The 16,098-nt window shown below is 27.4% G+C and overlaps 2 protein-coding genes across 2 annotated transcripts; one reads left to right on the forward strand and one right to left on the reverse strand.

Moving 5' to 3' along the window:
* The first annotated feature begins 306 nt into the window (after positions 1–306).
* LOC108553379 (syntaxin-6-like) lies at positions 307–4,181 on the forward strand. Its single transcript, XM_017908247.1, has 4 exons — positions 307–407; positions 601–833; positions 930–1,024; positions 4,105–4,181. Exons 1-4 carry the CDS (start codon positions 396–398, stop codon positions 4,179–4,181), a joined length of 417 nt encoding a protein of 138 aa, XP_017763736.1. The 5' UTR covers positions 307–395.
* A 1,209-nt stretch (positions 4,182–5,390) lies between these two features.
* Positions 5,391–15,791, reverse strand: LanB2 (laminin subunit gamma-1). Its single transcript, XM_017908317.1, has 25 exons — positions 15,639–15,791; positions 14,392–14,650; positions 12,914–13,215; positions 12,469–12,674; positions 12,092–12,195; positions 10,782–10,970; positions 10,331–10,556; positions 9,996–10,252; positions 9,686–9,858; positions 9,492–9,624; positions 9,160–9,384; positions 8,884–9,072; positions 8,620–8,805; positions 8,346–8,548; positions 8,044–8,259; positions 7,699–7,969; positions 7,464–7,642; positions 7,258–7,388; positions 7,067–7,177; positions 6,747–6,945; positions 6,437–6,674; positions 6,171–6,346; positions 5,931–6,113; positions 5,725–5,842; positions 5,391–5,626 (listed from the first exon to the last, which is right to left on the reverse strand). Exons 1-25 carry the CDS (start codon positions 15,789–15,791, stop codon positions 5,391–5,393), a joined length of 4,863 nt encoding a protein of 1,620 aa, XP_017763806.1.
* Positions 15,792–16,098: the final 307 nt, after the last annotated feature.

Genomic DNA, 16,098 nt, shown 5'->3' on the forward strand with positions numbered 1-16,098 from the left:
ATAATATAATATAATGTAGTATATTATATTATATTATATTATATTAAATATCATATATAAATTCTAATAAATTATAATGCAATTTATTTACAATATTTATCGCACATATAAAAAATAATTTATATTATTTTCATATTTAAATTTTATAATACAATTTATTATAACATGTTTATGAATTAAATTGAAAGTAACAGTTTGTTCAAATGTCTTTCTTATAACTTCAAATTTCGCTCGCAAATTACTATTGTATACGCTGCGACACCTACGTACAGATGTCAAATTACTGATAATGTTGATAGTGTCAAATTAAATTTGCTTCTTTGTCTTTTTAACAGTATGTGTTTTTATGAAGTTTCAAATAAAGTAGTCGTAATTAAAATTACAGAAACCAAAAAATGGTTTATACGGTAAATAAGTGTTTAATATCATATCATTATTATCTATGTATAAAATAAAACAATTTTACATGTTATAATTAAATCTTTAATTAAATATCTTTGTTTTTTCGTTGTTTACTTAAATAAATAAATATTTATTGTATATATGTGCTATCTTTTTAATCTAATAGTTTATACATTTATATTTTCTCATTTGTTGCAGCCACTTTTAGATAATAGTCCTGCTCGAGTTCCTGTTAATCATGGTACAACAAAATATAGTAAATTGGAAAATGAAATTGACAGTCCAAATAGACAATTTTTGGGAGATACATTACAGCAACAAAATGACATGATGAGGCAACAAGATGAGCAATTAGACATGATAGGTGAAAGTATTGGAACACTTAAAACAGTATCTAGACAAATCAATACTGAATTAGATGAACAAGCAGTGTAAGTTCAATAATTAGTGCTATTCAAATTTTTATTATTAATAAAGACATTTATTAAGTCATGATATTTTGAAGCATGTATTTTTAATCATTTCAGTATGTTGGATGAATTTGGTAATGAGTTAGAAGTGACGGATTCTAAACTGGATGCAACAATGAAAAAAATGGCCAAAGTTCTTCATATGAGTAATGGTAACTATAATAATTACATTCCTACTACTGCAACATCTAGTGTTTCTGATCTTGCCTCTAAACCTTCTTCTCTATCATCCTTATCAAATACAATAACTAATTGTTTCTTATGTTCTGGAGATTAAATAGATATTTTTACTACAATTTTGCCATAATTATTCAGTAACATTTATATATAATGTTCTTTTGCTTAGATATTTATTTTATTAAAGTTTATTTAAACTATTAATTTGGCTTTAATATTGATCTTGATTCTTATATAATACAAAATTAATAATTTCCAGTGTTTACTGAAAAATTATGGAACCAGCTAATGACTCTAATAATTCATTTTGTCTTTACAATAACATTGCATATCGTAATCACTCACGATTAAGTCATTTTTCATACACTCTTTTAATTAATTTAAACCAATATTTAGCACTGTTGCACTTGTTTCTAATTTTTTGAATCTTTTTATTAAACATATGTAGGATTATATTGATATGTAATTACTTAAAAAAAATAATTTGTTAAAGCATAGAAGTCTCATTACATTGAACTTTTAAAGTAAAAATATCACTAAAATAAACAACAGATAAAAATTAATTCATTCTTTAATATCATTTACGATTTATGTATTTATATAATGAAATATCTATTTTTATTTAATTTTACAATTCCAAATTTTTATATTTTTATTTATGAACAAATTATATTCAATATTAAATCGACAACTTTGTTCAGTTGAAAAAACAGTAAAACTTTTAGTAACTTTTAATAAAATATTAATGACAAGGTAAAGTTATAAACATGAAATAAAAGAAAAATTTATGCATATATATAGTAGCAATCATGACCTAAATTGTAAACTATTTTTTTGTTACTGTTTATTTTTTTAATTATCATAAATATTTAAAATCAAGATATTTATATATTGATATCAATTTTTCTATATTTTTTATTCATTTCTTATGCGATATATTGAAATATACTACTTTATGGAATTATGTTTACTTTTGTTCTCAATGTAACAAGAATAAGAAGTACGGATAAAGAAAATTAATTTTTTATTGTAAACAATCGTTGAAAACTTATGTATATAAAATAATTAGAAAATGTATAGATTGTAAACGAGTCATGTATATTGAAATTTAGTAAATGCTAAAAATGTAGTATTAAAATGAACCAGTTGCAGTTTTAAAAAAAATAGTTTCAAAACTTCAATAACTTATACAATTAAAGTAATTATTATTTAAATAGTATAATAGGCACTAAAAGATAGCAACAACAAAATCGTATCGTCAAAAAATTAAAAAATGATCTATTGTATATCAAGGAACTAGATAAATATATAAATTGTATATAAGTATCTCAATATATAAAAATTTAAAAAAAAAACTTTAGAAAACTAGAAGAATTTTAATATGTTGCCAAATATTTCAAGGCGAGTATCAAAGCAAAAAATATAGCACAAGTATTTTGTGCCTGAGAAAATTTTAGTGCTATGTATATATACATATGCACACATACACACATAGATACATACATATATACATACATACACATACACTATTAGAGGAGTATCTTCAGTATATTTTGAGACCTCTGATACTTCCACTTCCAATGTATACAATATGTGATATTAATATATTGATTGAGGTGTAGAAAAAATTAGTTTAGAACATGATATTGTGAAATATTCATATGATATTGTGAAAGTACCAGTCAGTTTATGTGTGTAATGAATGTAAATGAAGATAAAGAGTTTGAAAGAAAAGTGTTGAAGAGAAAGCAAAGAAAAATGTAAAAACAATTATTTGTACGTATGGTGATTGATGACTGATTGTTTTTCAATACGAATGAGATTGTTCATGAATACTATAAAATTTAGTGACTGCAGGTAATCTGGAGCTTCAGTTTAGGGACATGAAACGTAATAAAATGAGTTGAACAATAGAAACTAAAACATTTATTCATTGTTAGAAGAGTGTTAATAATATAACGTTGTGAATTCATACATAAAACAGAAACTGTTTATTCTAGTTTGTATTTAAAAAGTAAAAAGAAAAATTATACTTTATTATTTCACATAAATGACCAATTGTGAAGACATACTGATGAATAAAATATGAGACTTTATTTATACTGTACATGTTACTGTAAAGTACCACAAACTCCTAACCCACCAAAATTATGGAAGTAACAATTACAGCATTAAGATTATATAAAACTCGTTACATATTCAATCCTATGTTTGAGAGATAATGAATATATCATGAAATTAAGTTCTGATTAAAAGCAATTTTTAATACTATATTTTAAGTGTCATACTCAATTTCTTTAATGTTTATATAAATAAGCAATGTAAAGTCTCTCAATCATAGAATATAATTTTTTCATTTTAAATTTGTTTAAATTTGTGTTTTATAGATGTATCATTTTTTTTTTTCTAATTTTTGCTCTTATATATTCATGCGAAAATAACTTTTGTTCGCATGTTTATGCAATTTCTAAAAAATTAATACATATAAGAATGATTGTTTTGGAGCTTTTGTAATTTATGTTACAATTACTGCTTACTATGTACAAACAACTTTACCTTAAAATATGATTTTAGAAATTATTTAAATTACTAAATTAGTTTATAATATTAATTCTTTGCACTCTAATCTTTTAGTAAATATCAATTGCTAAAATGTAATTAGAACAATTTATAAAATATCTTTTAAAATAAATAAAAAATTAAATCTTTTTATTACATTCTATAAAATACTGTATATAATAGGTAAAAAGTGAACATTGTTCTTTTTTAATTTTTTGATGGAATAAATTTATAATTTGATATTTGAGTGCAGAGTATTAATATAAAGACCTAACTTTGCTATAAAATGCTTGTTTAGAAGCGCATGTTGAGAGGAATGTACAGTATTTACTGTTTGAAGAAGGGCCAAATATATAAGTATTAATTTTTCTGATATAGTATACAATAGGTTGCTCATTTAATTTTATCGTCATTCAATGAATGTCGATAAAATCTCTTGAGTCCGACTACATTCTTTATAAGTAACGCATGTGATGTTACTTTCCGTTTGTTTTAGATCGGAGACAATGGGTAGCCATTGGAGTGTTGACCGCTATATTGGTGTTTCTAATAATTTTATTTATAATTAAATAAATTGTTTAATTTCTTAGTTTCCCTAAGAATTTATTGGTTCTTCTTCATAGCATTTAGTCGAATGTGTTAAATTCTGTTTTAATAACGAATTAACGGTAGCGATATTCTATGATCCATTATAATAAATATTTACAGTTATTATATTTTTGACAGGGTCTTTATGTATTTCCTTCCCCAAATGCAGGTAACAACTAGATTGAAATATTTATGTATTTCTTTTTTTAAATTTAACAAAAAAGTTGAATAATTTTTTAATATCAATTTATATTATTCTATTCTATAGGTTTTGACAGGCAACATATTAATATATCACATTACATGTTCTCTGATAATTGTATATTTTTTTATTTGTATTACATATGTATCAATATTTTTATAAAAATGTTAACATTATATGTAAAAATGTTGTGTGATGATACATATTGTAAAATACATTTAGGTGTTGTTCTCCTTTCGATTTTAAAAATTTTCCTGATCTTTAATATTCCATAAATAAATCATATATTGATTTTGCATAATAGAAATTAAACAAATTATTTTTTTTCGGAGGAACTTTTGAAGCTTTCTTAGAACTTAAAAGGAGACTTAAAAAATATGGCAATTAGTAAAAAATTATTGTATATAGATACTATATACATGTGTTTGTACATACGTACAAATAAGTTGTATTACAAAAATGTTGAACAAATTGAGTAATGTAAATGGCCTGATAATGATAATTGGAAGATATGCCTACTATATAAAATCTTTGGTATAATGATCATTATTTCAGTCGCTCGTATGTATAAGGACATGATATTAATCTTTAAAAAAAAAAAAAAAATGCAAGATCACATTATACATGATATGTTAAATAAAATGATTGAAGTGTATATAGACAAATAATATCATTCTGCTTGTCTGACAATTCACTAGTATATATTATACTTCTATATAGTTTTATCATAAATTTGTAATCAAAATATACTTTAAGATTCATAATGGAAGCTATAATATACAGTATATATTATGGTTTTAGAAGAATATATGACTAATTTTGCAATTATTATTTTGCACATATTTTTATGCATCCTTGATCTTTTTCATCTTATTTTTTCTTTTATTTTCTTTATCTTTTTAATGTATGTAAGGCACCTCTAGCGCTATGAAAAGTAAAATAATCATACCTTAAGTATAAAAGTACATACTTAATAAACCTTACAATGTGCTTTATGGTTCGAGTCGTAGACGTTTATGACAAATGATAGGTAAAACTTTTCTTATATCATCAATATTTTCAACTTCAATTCTTAATCTACTGACTTCATCTTCATAATTTTTTACCCGTTGTGTCTGCAAATTTTTGGCATCCGTTAAAGCACGAATTCTTTGATCTAGATTTGCAGCTGCAATTTGTTTTTCAGCTGCAACTAAGCGTTCTTCTAATCGGTTTAAGTCAGCACCATCTAAAATAGAAAAGTTTTCATTTATAGATTTTTAAACATTTAATTTCAAACTGAGATAACGGGGAGATTAGAAATTATAGAAATAAAGAGTAATATACCAATTTCCGGTAGATTTTCAAGTTCTTTTATTATTTCATCTACTTCAGCTAATGCTTTATCAACTTGCTGTGATGCTACCGTTACATTAATCTTAGCTAAACCAACTTTATGATTTACCTAAAAATAAATAAAAAAAAAATCAAATAACATGATAGTCTTACTGTATAATTATTACATTAAATATTATGCGCAATTAATGCCTTACTTCAGTTGTAATATTCGTATCTTGATTGCTTTGATTTTCATATTTTTTCATCATGGAATCTGTAATGTCAACTCTTTGATGTAATTTTTCAGCTTCGTTTCCTACACGAAGTGCTTCTATTTTAGTTTTATTTGCTTCAGTTCTAATAGCGTTCGCTTTTGCACTAGCTTCTTCTGCATATGTCTAGCATAAACATATTTTATAATTATCAAAGAATTATATTGTTTGTATTTAACTCACCTGAGCATTTTGTGCTATCTTACGAGCATATTCGGCAATGTTTTCAGAACCATTCAATACTTTCTCAACTTGTAAAACTCGCTCTTCGGCATTCATAGTTATTTTTTGAATATTTTTTATGTCCTCTAAAGCTTCTTGGGCTTTAATGCGTTCACGTTCTACTTCAGCATGAAACTCTAAAAATAATATATTAATTATAGATATATTTCTTTCTTTTTCTTCAAGGAAAAAATTTTCTCATTGTTATTGATTAAAATAGTATATACCACTTAATTTTTGCAATGTTTCCAGGGCTTCTTTTAAAGTTTGATCCCCTCGTTTTACAGCATCATCTGCTTTCTCATTTGCTTTGTCTAATTCAGCTAAAAGTTCAGCAGTAGCTGCTTGTTGATCCTGTGCTCGTTCTATTAATTCTTCACTTTTTTTTACTTTATCTACTATTTCATTTATAAAATCTTCATTTTGATTTAACAGTAATTGTGCTTGTTCTTTCAATCGTAACCCCTGTAATGTATTTTATTATTAATATTTAAATTATTATCAATAACAGTAATACCTGCTATGATTTAAATTTACTTCATTATTCACGTCTTCAACTTGGTTTCTTAATTGCTCAATATTAACAGGTGGAAGAGCTAAATCAAGAATCAGTAGATCTAATGCTTCTTGTGAAACAGCAGATGATTTAGTGGCTGCTATGCTGGTAAAATTTTTCACCTCGTTCATACGATGCTCTAATGACTCCAACTTATTTTCCAATCCTCTGATATCATCACTACATACAAAATAGATTTTTCAAAGAAGTACAATTCACAAAAAATAATTTTGAAAATCGTTAGTATAAATACTAATAATACTCACAATATTGTAATATAAAATAATAAATAAATACGTACGACATGTTAGAGTATTTTGCTATAGCTGTTTTTGCAAGAGTATAAGCTTCTATTGTTGTATTTCGAGCTTGTTCCGCCAATGCATGGATTTTTTTTGCTTCATTAACATTTCTGTAAGTAAATGATAATATAGATTGTGAAGAAATATTTTAATATTTAAATTTTTAAATTTATAAAATAATGTTACTAACGAATCAGCTAATAAACGCGCCTCTTGTGCGATTGAAGTCATTTGTTTATTTTGTTGACCAACTTGTTCTGCACGTGATTTTGCTTTTGATAATGCGGTTGCTCCGTCTGTAGCTAAATAATCTTCTGCATCCTAGCATTTGAAAAATTTGATTTAAATATTCATTTTTATAAATATTATGTAATATCATGTTAATATTATTCGTACTGTTAATTGGGTGTGTATCTTATCAAGCACACTTTCTGCTTCGATGATATTCATAAGACCTTCAAAAGTAGTTTTACTTGCGCTAGAAGCAGTCAAATTTGCGGTTTGAGAGATTTCACCAATTTCATTTAACTGGTCACGTAATTCATCAAGTTGTTCCATTAATGTCTTATTTTCATCTAGAATATTTTATTAGATATAATTTCATTCCAAAAATATGAATAAATTGACTTACTTCCAGATCCCTGTTTTGCAATTTGTAAAAGATTCTTTACTTTATCCTGAATATTTCTCAATTCTTTTTCAAAATCCGAATCTTTTATAACTGTTGGACTACTGTTGATCTTTTTGAGTGTATTTTCAAGTTCTGTTAAACGTTCTCTATGACTATTAGCTGCAGCTTGAACAAGATTATAACAATCAGGACAGTCAACGCAACCATTTTGTCTATTATGTTTGTTTTCTTTACAACGATCACAACGTCTTCCTTCCACATTAGGGAGACACTATAATATAGGAAAGATTATTTTAATAAGTATACTTAAATTAAATTGTTAACCTTATAGTTTAATGAACATACTGGACACTGCCCATTAGCATCACATTGCAGGTCTTGAGAACCGATACTATCACAGTCACAAGATTTACATCCTTCTCTGCTGAATCCATATTGATGAGAAACACATGCATCACAATGTTGACCAGTAATGCCAGGTCGACATTCACATTGACCAGTAACAGGATTGCAAGTACGATTATAAGATCCTTCAGGATCACAATTACAGGGCGCACATCCCTAGAATGTATATATATACAATAATATAACTTGGGCAAACAATATATACTATACATATATGAAAGGATTGTACTAATTTGAAATACCTCTCCACTCAGTATATGATAATATCCTTCTTCACATTTGTCGCAATTTCGTCCGATCACATGTGGCTTACAAGTACAATGTCCTGTTAATTGTTCACAAGGTGCCACTCTACCATCATAGAGTTCAACTGTACCTGGTGGATAACATTGACATAGCTTACACCCGTCTTCTTTACGATCAGACAACGCGTCTCCATAATATCCTGTTGAATGTTATAAATATAATTGTATATAATATTGAAAATGCTAAATGAAAAAAAGTTATATTAAATACCTGAAAGACATTCTTCACAATGAAAACCAGCTGTGTTATTTACACACTTCAAACATTCACCAGTTTCGTGATTGCAATTTCTTACAGCATTTAAATCGATATTGTTGTTACAATCACAAGGTCTGCAAGCTATACCCTTTTTAGGATTTCCAAAATACCCATCTGAGCAGATGTCACAGCTAGGTCCTAAAATAAAGAATAATATAAATAATATATGACTTTTTGGCAAAAATTTATAAAATCATCTATGGATTTTATTTGTACCTGTTCTACCTAGCGGACATTCAGAGCAAATTGGATCTGGATTATTACCAAGTAATATACAAGGTCCATGATCAGGGCATGGACATGGTTTACAATCATCAGGAGTACCTTTTAAAGGATGACCATAATATCCACGTCTACACAATTCGCAATTACTACCAGCTGTATTATGTTCACAAATACACTGTCCTACAAAAAATCGAGAGATATAAATATTTTGATGTTTGAATCAATCTTTAAATCATTTTCTAATTCAAATTTACTCTAAAGAAGTACCAGTTTCAGCTTCACAAATATCTGCGTGACTATTACAATTACAAGGTACACAAAGGGCAAAAGGACCACCATTTGGTGGATCGTGATGAAATCCAGGTGCACAAGATTCACAAAATTGCCCTACATAGCCATGAGGACATTGGCAATGTTCTACCCAATCAGCGGTTTCACCTGCCGCACCACGAAGGGCTGTCTCCAATTTGACGTCATCTAAAAACCCTCTACCTATAAAAAAGATATTATATGTATTAGGAATTACATTAACATAGTTTACATAGTTAACATAGTTTACATTAACATATAGTTTTATTTACGAAATATAATTGAAATACCTCGATGGGTATAGGTGCCACGAATTTTGATAGCTGTTAAATTTGATAAAATAGACATAAATGCTCGAGAAAGAAGACGAGGTTCCCAACCATAATCAGAGTGTTCGTGTAATTTGAAACGGTACTCATGTGGCTAAAATAAATTTTTACCGATTATTAAACTATGAACGTGATTGTTTTACTATTTTACTCACTGTTACTGAAGGTAAACGATTATTTTGTCCAAAAATCGGTTGTGTAATTTGTTCTCCATTTCCTCCCTCAAGTATTATATCGCGAATAGTGGCTGCAGGACCAGTTTCTCCAATTCTTAATGTAAACGACAAGTCTTGATTATAAGACGCTCGTTGATCACCAAGAAACCTGTCTATATACAATTACCTTTTTTATTAATAAACTATGAGTATTTTACTCACATTAAAACAATATAATTTTGCCTATTTGTCATACTTTCTGCAATTCTTATTTAAAAATACATACAGTTCATTTCATATTTATATTTACCAGGTGCAACAAAATAAACGTTGTCTCGATCCAGTGCTGTGGCAGATATCGTTTGAGTAAGAGGATCGTAATGAAGTGGTATCGGGTTACCAGCTACGTTAGCTGTCCATCGCTCAGCTGCTCTCACAAACATACTTTCGATTACTACTTTAGAATAACCAGTTGCCGGTCTGCACACGGAGGAATGCCCATAACAGAAACATGGTGTACAACCAAACTTGTTATCCATCGCAAGATTGAAAAATCCTGGTTTACACCTGTTCATTATAAAAAAAATAAAAGATAATAATTAATTATAACATATTGCTATTAAAAATATTGACGAGGTTACTAACACTCGACATCGTTTTCCTTCAACATTTTCTTTACAGATACAAACACCACTAACAGGATCACAGCTTGGTGCATTTGTAAGTGAACCGGCTACATTACATTCACAAGAAGTACAACCGTACGAACCAAAGTTATAATAATTCGCTGCACAGCGGTCGCATTTATCACCCGTTACACCAGGTTTGCACTGACATTTTCCTTCACTGTTACATTGTAAACTTCTTGAACCTATAAAATATTGAATTTTAATAAATATAAAATATTGAATTTGAAATTTAATATTGAAATTTATTTACTACTAATTTTTTATTTTTAACATAAATTTAGAACCATCTTTTAAATTTTGATCATCTTATAATTTTCTACATATTTATATTTAAAACCCACTAACATATCATAGAGATAAGTACCTACAATTTTTAGATCTAAACGAGAAAGAGTACATCACTTTACCGATTTCATTGCAGTTGCAAACAACACAATAATTGTCATCTGGACGCTGATAAAAGTTTTCTCGACAACGTTCACAATTCGCACCATCGCGATTAGCTCGACAGTCTAGGCAGTGGCCTCCATGACCAGTAGCTTTGTATAATTCTTTATCAAAGAAACATCTTTCCGAATAACCGTTACAGTTGCAGGCTGAAAGACAAAGATACAATATTAAAGTAAAATTTCATTATAGAGAAATAGTTTTATGATTTTTAAAAATAATATTATAAATATGTTAATATGTTATTTTCTTGAAAAATAAATAATAACGTTATCTAAATATTTACTAGATCCCGAGAACCACGGAAAAATTCCATCCCACCGTGATGAAGTACTAATCATCGCATTCATAAGAATTACATATGCGATTGATTTCATTTTAAACAAATACTTCATTATATAAATTTTAAATGGAAAAAGAAAGATTATTTTCTTTTTTTATATTATTATCACCCTTCATTAGATTTTGAAATTCATTTCAAAAATAAAATATTGTATAAATATATCTTGTATTTTCGATCCATCATTTACAAAACACGAAAAAAATATATAAGAGTATTTTGCAACATTTGATAAGTTATAGTATATATTTAAAAGTTGATAAATAAGTTATTTTAACAATAGCTCTACTATCTGTTCACATTAATCGGTTCATAAGAAATCAATTACTAAATCAATGAATGATTAATATTCACAAATACAATAACGGAATTTTATTAATAGCAAATTATGTATTTGATTGCACTGAATAAAGTCAGGATCATACTGCCTTTCTTATAAAAAAAAATTGCGCTATTACGCGGTCTAATCAATGCAATATAATAAATAATCGCTTGTATCGCGGTATCTTAAGAACTGAGCTCTTGGTCTACAGAAAGCTGTATTGTATTCTCCTGCATTGCCAACAGTCCCCACTTCAGAACAAGCAATGAACGTAAAAGGTAAAGCTGGTTAGGTAATACCAACGTGATCGTGAACGCAAACTCTCTTCGGTTGCTCGAAAAGGTAATACCCACAATAGCGAAGGTATTTTTCTCCCTATATGATATATCTTCATATTCAAATTAGTCACTGAATACACAACGCAAAAAAAAAAAAAAACAATGTTTGTAAAGCAAGTTCACGAAGACCTACCTACACACCGATCAATATGATCTACCTTTCAAAGGTCTTTTGTTCTATTACATCTATAATATGCATATATAGAAATTCAACAATATTCTGTAAATTAATAATTATTATAAAAAATTATTCTATAATTTTATACTTACGTTTACATTCATGTGCATCTGTAGTAGTGGCACGCCCCCACGGTGCATCATTATAAAAGGGCAAACACTCGTTGCAATCCGGACCTGCAGTATTATGCTCGCATCTATAAGAATAAAATCTTTTCTTTAAAATTTGCAGACTGAAATTGTATCCTGCCGATATACTTGAATTTTGTTTTTTCAAATCTTAAATATGTAAAATGTTATAAAAAATGTATATCACATTGAGTTCAAATTAAAAAAAAAGAAAAAAAAAAATGCGGAGTTATTTCAGTTATATATTAGTTACGTTCTATATATTAGTGATATTTAATTATTTTTAACAAGTCTTCATATGCAACAATGATATACGGCAGAACTTTTATAAATTATCTTACCTACATACTCTGCGAGTTTTTCCATCTACGCTGGTACTGTTTACACATTCTCCAGCGTGGCCATTGCAAGCGCAACGTGCTCCAACGGCGACGTCAGCGATTGCATAGTAGTAGGATTTTAAAACATGATCATCGCCAAAAACTTCATCACCAAAGGTATTTAATCTATCCAGAGTAATTCTTAAATCTGTTGCTTGGACCCATTCCTTAAAAACAAGATAATGTTTGTTTCTTACTCAAATTTATTATTAAAATATAGTATTTTCAAATCATCTTACCACTATAATTATAATATTATGATATAAATTTACATAATTTCTTTAACATCTTATTTATAATTCGCCTTCCGCACATAATTACAATTAATCTTTGATAAAAACGATAGACTATTCATAAAGGAAGAGTTTTAAAGAAAACTTATGTATTACTGAAAGAGGAGCTATACCTGCAGTGCTGGATTAGTTTCAAAGTTGTAGGCCGAAGGCCGACCTTCTAAAGTAGAGAATGCGACAGTACCCTTCGTCAAAGGCGATATGTCAGAATAATCAGAAGTACACAACACCCTGGTATCATCACCCCGTACTGTTTCTTTTAAATCTGGTAAGTCGTAAGTATCTCTACAGGTCGCAGAATAGAATTGATAAGGTTCCCATGATGATTTTTCGTTTTTCCTCTTGTAAATGCCCCAGCTTTCCGGACGAGGTGACTCGAAAAGTACTCTAACGTAAGTTATATCAAACGTCTTGCCTATAATAATTTAAAAATACTACATGTGAGAAATAAAGAATACTATTGATGAAATATAAATTGTGTATATAAATTTATATGCATTTTATAATATTAAAAATGAATGTAAATACATATTTCTTGTAAAGAAAAAATATTAAAGAAAAAATCGAATACTTCTATAAAATGGTAATGAATAAATATTTTTTAAAAGATATTCGAATGATATTGAAATTATTAAGAAATAAGGGGATTCTACGCCACTGCAATTCTTCACTGTAAAGCCAGCAGGGTACAAGTGGCTGATTCTTTCATAAGTGAACATGTGGTGCACAGGCAGAAATTCTATATTCTTCGTATTTTTAAGAAGCCTCTACTGTTTGAACTCTTGAAGTATATACATTGTTTAAGTTAGTTTATATTGGTATGATAAAATTATTCCCCAGTAAAAATTGTTTAAAATATGTAAAATATGTTAGCAACGCTCAATAAGGAAAGTTGTAGAAATTATTAAAGAAATTTTAAAGAATATCTTCTAATAGCATATATTATATAAATATATATGTTATTAAAAATACATTATTATTGTAATGAAAATTAAAATTTACTAGTAGTTTTTTAAATGGAAGATTATTCAAGTATTTTAGTAATTTTAATTAAAGACTATTGAAAGTAATCCAAAATAATCAAGTATCATATTTTCTATCAATATAAGGAAATAAGCAAGTGTTAAATATCAATATCAATTTTTGTAATTAAACAAATTTAATTATTTAAATTTTACTTTAAATAAATTTATGTATTTTTATACTACTAAATAATGGTAGTTAAGAGAAAAAATTTAGAAAAATAAAATATTCGCATTCAGAATTACGCCTTGCTTATATGCTTTTCCATAGGTTGGTGGTTCTGAGAATTATCGCATCGCACACACATCCTGATAGATAAGGATGTAAAATGGAAAAAGAGCAGATGAGAGGAAGAAAGAAAACGACAAACATTGAGGACGTGTTAAGAGTTCATCGCGAATAACGATGAATGAACTCCCTTTCTGTATCTATGGTGTAAGATAACTAACACTATCTACTCTAATTTCGCGAAAAATAATCGCAATTAAATGATCTCATCATTTGAATTTAATACATCATTATAATAGCAAATAAAATATACTATAAAATAATATTTTTCATATCATACCTAAATGTAGCGTGAGATTAACTTGATTTGGATATTCGATGCCTTCAAACATTGTTTCTGATTGCCAAGAAGTTGCATTATCATTATTATCATGATCAGTAAGAAACAAAGGCAAATGATCTCCATATCGACATATTTCGCAAGACTTCTTTTGGACACCGGTCTGTTTACAAAATTCTGTTGGCCGATCTTGACCGCATGTATTTGTTGCTTCCATAAGTACATTAAATGCTGCATTCTCAAAAGGTGGTATACACCTCTACAACACAAGTGTTCAAAAATAATATTTGTTTAATAAATCTGCACATCTTTATTGTATAATTCTTTTGTTTTAAGATATGCTTAACATAACTAAAAAAAATAGAAGTTTATAATTAATATTATTTCCGCTCTATGTATATATTCATTTCTCATTCTGAACCTCCAAAAAATAAGATTTCAAATATTCAAATTAAACATAATATCGTAACATCCTAATCGTGATAGTATACTTATAATGGCAGACATGAATGTAGAGGACTATACAGGTCATTAAAATATTCACAGATTATTTCCGTTTCAAGTAATTGTTATCAATGTAATATTTCCTATATAATTTTTGTAAAAACATCTAAATGAAAAAATTTGGCCATATAAATTGCAAACTTTTAATAATTTAAAATTTATATTCTATACTTAATTAGCATATTTGATTAAGAGGATGTGTAACACTATAAAAAGAATAAAAGATACGATAGCATTCAAAATGGACTAAAATAGAAAATTTTAGTTTTAGAACTTTTTTTAGAAATTTAGTAGTTCTTTTATGCTTAGAATGTTTGTTTAGTCTTATCTCTTTATAGTTATCTATAAAGTTGATGTAACTTCGAACCTTTACTGTGATAACCTAATGTGGTAATACCCTCAAAAAAAAAAAAAAAAGGAAATTCTGATGACTAAGAATAAACAAAAGTTTATTGATGCTTGTATTTATATTTCCAGAATAGAATAATTGTAAAAAAAGATTTATATTTATGAAAGAAATATTAGATAAATTAATTGAATCTTGAATAAATGTTATACGAAAAATTCCACTATAAATTAATATCAAACTATTTAACAATTAAATACAAAGTAAATTACATCACAAGTTCTTTCATTTTACTGAATTTAAATTTTTATTTAAAAATTATTAAAATTGTTAAATTCGAGAAAAATCATTTTAATTTTATAAATATATCAAATAATGTTAACGAAAGGGTACGAACCTGTGGTCTTCCATTGTCATCATAGCACTTGTCTTCGTCCTGATTTTTTTGGAATCGACTGTATAATTCGTCTGAGGGGTCAGGTTCAGCAAATACTGTCACCAAGTAGATTACAATTAACATTAACATTTTCTTGTGTCTTCCTCTAGTCATATTTGACAATTTTTAAGTAAATCTTCTTCGTTGTAATTTTGATTCACTTTCTTCAGCGACAATGTGTAAACCCTTTCACTTGAAAACTCTCCCTTTTTTTAATTTCTTTGCAGGTTAGAACGATGTCCTGATTATCGATCGAGTTCATCGACAACAGAATCCCCAACAAAAATTTTTGTTTTTTTTTACTGCCAAAACTGCATTCCACTAAAGATGATTCTCATCTTCTTATCTACCTAATTTTCATTAATCTTAATATTAATCTTCTGTATTATTATTATATACAATAATCTCGATATATTATATA

Source organism: Eufriesea mexicana, unplaced genomic scaffold (assembly GCF_001483705.2).
Source record: "Eufriesea mexicana isolate 0111107269 unplaced genomic scaffold, ASM148370v2 scaffold10344, whole genome shotgun sequence".
In the NCBI taxonomy this organism is placed as follows: Eukaryota; Metazoa; Arthropoda; class Insecta; order Hymenoptera; family Apidae; genus Eufriesea; species Eufriesea mexicana.

Coding starts and splice junctions, on each gene's coding strand:
- LOC108553379 (XM_017908247.1), top strand. Junction 834..929: donor GAATTAGATGAACAAGCAGT/GTAAGTTCAATA, acceptor TAATCATTTCAG/TATGTTGGATGAATTTGGTA. Junction 1,025..4,104: donor AGTTCTTCATATGAGTAATG/GTAACTATAATA, acceptor CGTTTGTTTTAG/ATCGGAGACAATGGGTAGCC.
- LanB2 (XM_017908317.1), bottom strand. CDS start 15,791: ATGACTAGAGGAAGACACAAGAAAATGTTAATGTTAATTGTAATCTAC. Junction 10,971..12,091: donor AGATGCACATGAATGTAAAC/GTAAGTATAAAA, acceptor TTTGTCTTTCAG/CCTGCAACTGTAACGGTTAT. Junction 5,843..5,930: donor ATACGAATATTACAACTGAA/GTAAGGCATTAA, acceptor ATTTATTTTTAG/GTAAATCATAAAGTTGGTTT.